Genomic DNA, 7,885 nt, shown 5'->3' on the forward strand with positions numbered 1-7,885 from the left:
ATTTTTTCGGTCATGATGCTGTTGTCAACTCCTTCACCGAGAAAGAAAAAAATCTTATCTCAAAATACCATTTCGATACATATATTGGACCTTAGACAATTTATTTGTATACTTCTCCTCCTATGTGGGTGGGTGGTTGTATGGATGGAGGCATGGTTTCATATAGCATTTTGCGGAAGGTTTATCAAATTATATATAAACATTTCTTTGTTGTTGTTTTCGACAAACATCAGACTTAGATTTTATCTGCGGGTAATAAAATAAGTAGTCTTGGAAATAATATTTTTGCCATTTTGTCTGACACGTTTTTTAAGAGAATGTTTATCGGTTTAGACAAATGGCCAGAAATGAAAATCACATTTCTAAAGAAATACTAGATTTGGCGTACGACAGATGTGTGGTACAGTTGCGAACTACATATATGTATGAGTTCAAAAACCTATTATTTAGGGTTAAATCTTCTACCGTTTTGTAGTTTTGCCGGGTTAACGTCCTCTATGAGTATTTATGTGACATGTATGTAATGGAAATGACAATTTCAAACTGGATTTAATAAATCCGGTGCAATACTTTTCTGTAGAGGAGAAAACTCATCTCTGAATGTATTTGTATTTTCCGACAATTCGGTTCCCTTGATATACAGAAGGGCGTTATGGTGCCGAAAATAATCAATTTTTGTTCTCAATAAAAATGTGAATCAGATTTTAGTAATCATAGCTTAGACCATATCATTTTATAACCTCCTCCTATGCGAGATGACAACATAATCAATTTTTGTTCTCAATAAAAATTACATCAAATTTTAGTAGACAAGAAAAAAAAACTTTTGATTCGTAAATCAATTTGTAAATCTTCCTTGGTCAGAAGACAGTTGATTTACGAGGGAACTAATTCAGACAAACAAATTCTTCTTTGTACTTTTTTACAAGCCTCGGTAATATTTTTTGATCTGTTTATGGCTAGCTAACCCATTCAAATTGTCTAAAAGTCAGAAAACCTTTTATAAACGGCCTGAGGGTTAAAAAAGAATCGCAGGAACAGTGTAGGCATCATAATACGCTTCCGTCCTAAAGTGTCCGCAAGTAGACCCCAAAAATGGTGATAATTCCAAGGAAACAAATTGCCCACAATATACCCTGTTCCTGATAGGTGAGATCTAGATCACAGAATACCGCTGGTAGAGCAAGACATATGCCAACAAATTCCAAAATGACATTATTCATAATGACACCAAATATGGCAAAATAATCAATTTTTGTTCTCAATATTACATCAGATTTTAGTAGGCAACCCAAAAAGAAAACTTTTGATGCGCGAATTTGTAAATCTTCCTTTGTTAGAAGGCAATTGGATAAAGGCAATGATCCCTGAGGGAACTAATTCTGGCAGACAAGTTCTTCTTTATACTTTTCTACAAGCCTCGGTAATATTTTTTTGCTACCTGACCCGTTCAAATTGTCCAAATGTCATAAAGTTTCATCAATAATTAATTTTTCTTCTCAATAAATTAAAAGAATTTAATACAAATTCCACACGAGCGTGAATATTTTCTGATCAACGGGGCAGTTGTAAAAGTTTAAATCCACAGTAACTTATCATGTTCTGCAGTTCTTCCGCTTGAAATACATCGGGAAGATAAGCCCGTTGAGACGTCTATAACAAATTAATAGGTAATTAATATAAAAATTAGGACTAGAATGCGAGATACGAGCTAACTGCCAGTCTTTTATAAACGGGCCGAGGAAGGTTGTTACGGATCCCAAAATTCTGATAATAATGGTGAACAATCAATTTTTGTTCTCAGTAAAAAAATTATTAGAAAATTCCAGACGAGCTTGCATATTCTCTGACCAATGGGACAGTTTTGAAAGTTTTGATCCCTACAAATTTAGCACGTTTTATAGTATTTTTGCTTGAAATAAACTGTAGATTTTAAAAATATAAAAATAAATTCTTTATGAACATTTAAAAAAAAAAACATTGGATTGTTATGGAACTGACCAAAAGATACTTTTATCTGATCCATGTGGGCACAAAGAAGATATTTAACGTTCCTATAAATCTTGATGAAACATTGGATTGTTATGGAACTGACCAAAAGATACTTTTATCTGATCCATGTGAGCACAAAGAAGATATTTAACGTTCCTATAAATCTTGATGAGACAATTTTTAATATTATGTGCCTATGTCCAACCAAAAAATGTTCTAAAAGTACATTTGAAGATATTTAACGTTCCTATAAATCTTGATGAGACAATTTTTAATATTATGTGCCTATGTCCAACCAAAAAATATTAATTTGATTATATATTTGGGTCTAAAAGGGTTAAGATTAGCAGCTCTACTTAGCCCAACACATGAATTCTTCGGTAGAGGTTAAATCCAGAAAGTTTTCTATCTGTTTTATCGGAATAGTTCTATCGAAGCCCAACACAAAAAATCTTCTACAGAGGTCAAATCCGCCGGGTTTTTTTTTTATCTGATTTATCGGATCACGGCTGAGACTAAGAGCAAACTATTTTTGCTAGAATAATTCAATCCTTGCTTGAAATATGCCACCTAAATTAGAACCTATTGCTTCTTTACAGAAAACTTAGTATTCTATATACATATGAACTAGCTGAAGCAGCAGTGTATATATGCTCCAAAATATTGCACATCAACAATCATCAATTTTTGTTCTCAATAAAAATGTGAATTAAATTTAATAATCGGAAGGCATGTACCTCTTCTATATGCGGACGAGTAGAAAGAGGTTGCATAAACTTTATATGGAGAACTTCCCATTAATTCTGATCTAATAATGGAAAGGATATTCCGAGAATATTTACAGTTGCAACGGATATGGTGGCGTTAAGACTAGTAGTTCTATCATAGGAAAATCTTTTATAAGGTCTTATGGAAAATTTTCTATAAGGCCATTTCACTATAGATAAATATTTCACTATATATAAGGTCAGTAGCTCTGCCTTAGCTCAATACAGAAAATCATCAGTAGAGAAAATCATCACTATGACTGAGCCTACAAACGTGCTTAGGAGAGAGGACCTATTAGTAATTTTTTTTATTTTTTTGCAAGAATTCAAAATTTGCAAATTCAGAACCATAGTATTCTAAATATGACTTTTTCCATATATGAACTTAACTAGCAGCGGTGAATAGGTTCCAAAAGATTACACAACAACTACCAATTTTTGTTCTAGCTGAAGGATTAATCAATTTTTGTTCTCAATAAACATGTTATTAGTATATGTCCGAAGGCTTACATGAAGAGGATCGATACCGACGAAACATGGCCATTATTTAATAGTAATATTTATTGAGAAATCTTTACAGTTGCAGTCTATAAGCCAGTTTTTCGGGCTATCGGACTTTTGAAGGTTCGTTGTATTGACTTCAGTATTCTGAAGCCGACATAAAGGTGAAATTGTATATACAGCCTTTTTATAAATGTAATTTTTATAGTGACATCTATCGGCGAATAGTAACACAACCAATGATTCATTATTCATTTGACATATAGATGTCACTACACACGTTTTATTGTCAAATAAAACTATAACTATCTATCATCAGATGTCGCTGTTAAAAATGTTTAATAAAGAATTCAAATTTTTAATTCTTCCAAATATCAAAACAACAGATAAACATTTTATTTGTTTTCTTTCTCCTCCTACCAAATGACGCTTATCGCCACTTAAATCAATTGTTACACACTTAAAGATGTTATCTTCTTCAACATTAACTTTATCTTGGATAGATTTTTCTGTTTTTTTTTTGTTTTTTCAAAAGACTATGAGCAATCAGTTTTTTTCTTTTCATCGTGAAGATTTCGTGTTAAATCTCACAGCCAAAGATAAGATGTGTAAGACAAGTAAAGACAGTTGTCTATGAGATTATGAATATGGCACCGCAGGTGATCTGAGAAATATAGCAGAGAAAATCTTCTATAGAGCCCAAATCCAAAAAGTTTTCTGTCTGTTTTATCGGAATGGTACATTATGGCTAAGCCTGAAATAGTCTATTGCGAACTATTTTTCCCAGACTAATCCAATCCTTTCCTTCATATATTCTATCACAATCAGAACCTATAAACATAGTTTTCGATATATATATATATATATATATATATATATATATATATATTCCAAAAAATTGCACAACAACAATCAATTTTTGTTCTCAATAAAAAGGTAAATCAGATTTTACTATCGGAAACCTTCGGAGTTTTTTATATATACGGACGAGCAGAAACAGGACAGACAGAATTCGCTACAATAATAAATTTTTGTTCTCAATAAAAATTTTAATTAGCGCCTTAGGGTCTATGGAATAAAAAATATTTTTTGATACACCACGCCTTAGGGTCTATGGAATAAAAAATATTTTTTGATACACCACGCCTTATGGTCTATGGAATAAAAAATATTTTTTGATACACCACGCCTTAGGGTCTATGGAATAAAAAATATTTTTTGATACACCACGCCTTAGGGTCTATGGAATAAAAAATATTTTTTGATACACCACGCCTTAGGGTCTATGAAAAAATAATTTTTAATAAAACCACGCCTTAGGGCCATGATAAAAAACATTTTTTAGTAAAACCACGCCATAGGTTCATGGGAAAAAATATTTTTTAATAAAACCACGCCTTAGGGTCTACAACAATCAATTTTTGTTCTCAATAAATTTTTTAAAAAATATTTTTTAATAAAACCACGCCTTAGGGTCTACAACAATCAATTTTTGTTCTCAGTAAATTTTTTAAAAAATATTTTTTAATAAAACCACGCCTTAGGGTCTACAACAATCAATTTTTGTTCTCAATAAATTTTTTAAAAAATATTTTTTAATAAAACCACGCCTTAGGGTCTACAACAATAAATTTTTGTTTTCAATAAATTTTTTAATAAACCACGCCCTAGGTTCTATGGAAAAAAATATTTTTTAATAAACCACGCCTTAGGTTCTATGGAAAAAAATATTTTTTAATAAACCACGCCTTAGGTTCTATGGAAAAAAATATTTTTTAATAAACCACGCCTTAGGTTCTATAGAAAAAATATTTTTTAATAAACCACGCCTTAGGTTCTATGGAAAAAAATATTTTTTAATAAATCACGCCTTAGGTTCTATGGAAAAAAATATTTTTTAATAAACCACGCCTTAGGTTCTATGGAAAAAATATTTTTTAATAAACCACGCCTTAGGTTCTATGGAAAAATATTTTTTAATAAACCACGCCTTAGGTTCTATGAAAAAAATATTTTTTAATAAACCACGCCTTAGGTTCTATGGAAAAAAATATTTTTTAATAAACCACGCCTTAGGTTCTATGGAAAAAAATATTTTTTTATAAACCACGCCTTAGGATCTATGGAAAAAAATATTTTTTAATAAACCACGCCTTAGGTTCTATGGAAAAAAATATTTTTTAATAAACCACGCCTTAGGTTCTATGGAAAAAAATATTTTTTAATAAACCACGCCTTAGGTTCTATGGAAAAAAATATTTTTTAATAAACCACGCCTTAGGTTCTATGGAAAAAAATATTTTTTAATAAACCACGCCTTAGGTTCTATGGAAAAAAATATTTTTTAATAAACCACGCCTTAGGATCTATGGAAAAAAATATTTTTTAATAAACCACGCCTTAGGTTCTATGGAAAAAAATATTTTTTAATAAACCACGCCTTAGGTTCTATGCAAAAAAATATTTTTTTTAATAAAACCACGCCTTGGGTCATTGGAAAATATATTTTTTTAATAAAACCACGCCTTAGGGTCATTGGAAAAATATTTTTTTAAAAAAACCAAGCCCTAGGGTCTACAACAATCAATTTTTGTTCTCAATAAATAAAACCATGCCTTAGGGTCTATGGAAAAAATATTTTTTAATAAAGACACGCCTTAGGGTCTGTGAAAAAAAATATTTTTTACTACTATTCTATTTTATTGACCACAACTGCATTTTGAGAAAAAAGTTATATTAGTTATTATAACATATTATAAATAAAGACAATCTTCTTTTTTTATTAAATGCAAGAAGAAGAAAAATGTTTACAAAGTTAAACAGATAACAGATAGAAACCTCAAAAACGAGATTACACTTTCGAAAAACGAACAAAAGCAACATTTCAAAATGAGCAACGGTTGGGAACGCATTCGTTTACGTGTGGAGACAGTGGAGGTGAGTGCAAAAAAAAAAAAATGCAGCAAATTTTTTATTTAAAACCACAATTTAAATATGAATTTCGTTTTTATTTCCATTAGACTTTCAAAGCAGAAACAATGAATCAAAATACGAGCAACAGTCGCACAATATCCTGTCACGTTTTGGATACTGCCTTGGGCAAAGCTGTGGCCGATTTGCCTTTGACACTATATCGTCAACGGGATAATGGTGAATGGCAAGAATTAGGACACCATGCCACAAATGCCGATGGTCGTGTTGGTCAATTAGTGGATGCAAAAGATTTCAATAGTGGAACATATAAATTGAAATTCGATGTCCAGCCGTATTTTGAACTCTGTCAAGTGTCAAGTTTTTATCCCTTCATTGAGATTATAATCAAATGTGAACGAGGTCAACATTATCATGTGCCATTGCTGCTATCACCATTTGGATATACAACATATAGGGGGACTTGAGTGTAAATTATAATAAAAAAGCAAAAAAATTTTGTGATAACAAAAAAAAAGTGAAGAATGTTTACTTTTTTAATCTCTTGGGAGAACATAGAAGAAAAAGGTAAGAGTGCTGGAAAAATTTTGCAATAAAAATACAAAAATTACGTTTTCGGTTAATTTGATGGATTTTTGATTTGAGCCCATTTGTACCACAGGACTTCATTTAAGGAGGTTGCTGTTAAGGGAAAACTTATTCTCCAGTAAATTTCACTATAGGTCACCGACCAAAAGAAATCTTTAGGTATAATAGGGACCAACATAATACTAGTAAAAGATTTATAATAAAAATTCAAAAATGGCATTTTCGGTTAATTAGGTGGATTTTCGATTTGAGCCCATTTGTACCACAAGACTTCATTTTAGGAGGTTGGTATTAAGAGAAAATTTATTCTCCAGAAAATTTCACTATAGGTCACCAACCAAAAGAAATCTCTAGGTATAATATGGACTAACATAATAATCGTAAAACTTTTGTAAACAAAAAGTCAAAAATTATTTTTTAGGTTAGTTGCATGAATTTTCAATTTTAGGCCATTTGTACCACAAGATTACATTTTAGGGGGGTGATGTCCAAGGAGAAAATATTTTCTAGTAAATTTCGCTATAGGTCACCAAACACAATAAATCTGTAGCTATATTATATACCTAGGAAAATACTATAAACAAATTCAGCATATAAATAAAATTTTAGGTTATTTTCATTGATTTCTGAAACGGGACGATTTGTCGCACAAAATTTCATTTTTTTGGGAATGGTGTCCAAGAAGAATGTAGTCAGCATCGAATTTCACATGAAATCTGTAGCTATAGGGTTTACCTTTGAAACACCACAAATAAATTTTGTACGCAAATAAAAGGTAAGCATTTTTGGTTATTTTCATTGATTTCTAAATCGTAGCAATTTGTGCCATAAAATATAATTTTAGGGAGAGGGTGTCAGAGAAGAATTTGTTCTACATAAAATTTCACTATGGGTCGCCGACCATAAGAAATTTATAGCTATAGTATATACTTAAGAAAATGTCATAAACAAATTCTGTATACAATTAAAAATGAAAACTTTAAGGTTATATTATTTGATTTCCGAATCGGACCAATTTCTACAATAAAATCTAATTTTAGGTAGAAGATGTTCGAAGAGAAAATATTCTACATCAAATTCCACTATAGGTCACCGACCAAAAGATG

At 30.8% G+C, this 7,885-nt stretch overlaps 1 protein-coding gene across 1 annotated transcript; it reads left to right on the top strand.

Moving 5' to 3' along the window:
• Positions 1-6,149: 6,149 nt before the first annotated feature.
• Positions 6,150-6,661, top strand: LOC133330278 (uncharacterized). Its single transcript, XM_061538738.1, has 2 exons — positions 6,150-6,197; positions 6,281-6,661. Exons 1-2 carry the CDS (start codon positions 6,150-6,152, stop codon positions 6,656-6,658), a joined length of 426 nt encoding a protein of 141 aa, XP_061394722.1. The 3' UTR covers positions 6,659-6,661.
• The last annotated feature ends 1,224 nt before the right edge of the window (positions 6,662-7,885 follow it).

The sequence above is a fragment of the Musca vetustissima genome, unplaced genomic scaffold (assembly GCF_032173495.1).
Source record: "Musca vetustissima isolate MV318-11 ecotype Yass unplaced genomic scaffold, APGP_CSIRO_Mvet_v1 utg189827, whole genome shotgun sequence".
NCBI classification, from domain to species: domain Eukaryota; kingdom Metazoa; phylum Arthropoda; class Insecta; order Diptera; family Muscidae; genus Musca; species Musca vetustissima.

Coding starts and splice junctions, on each gene's coding strand:
- LOC133330278 (XM_061538738.1), top strand. CDS start 6,150: ATGAGCAACGGTTGGGAACGCATTCGTTTACGTGTGGAGACAGTGGAG. Junction 6,198..6,280: donor TACGTGTGGAGACAGTGGAG/GTGAGTGCAAAA, acceptor TATTTCCATTAG/ACTTTCAAAGCAGAAACAAT.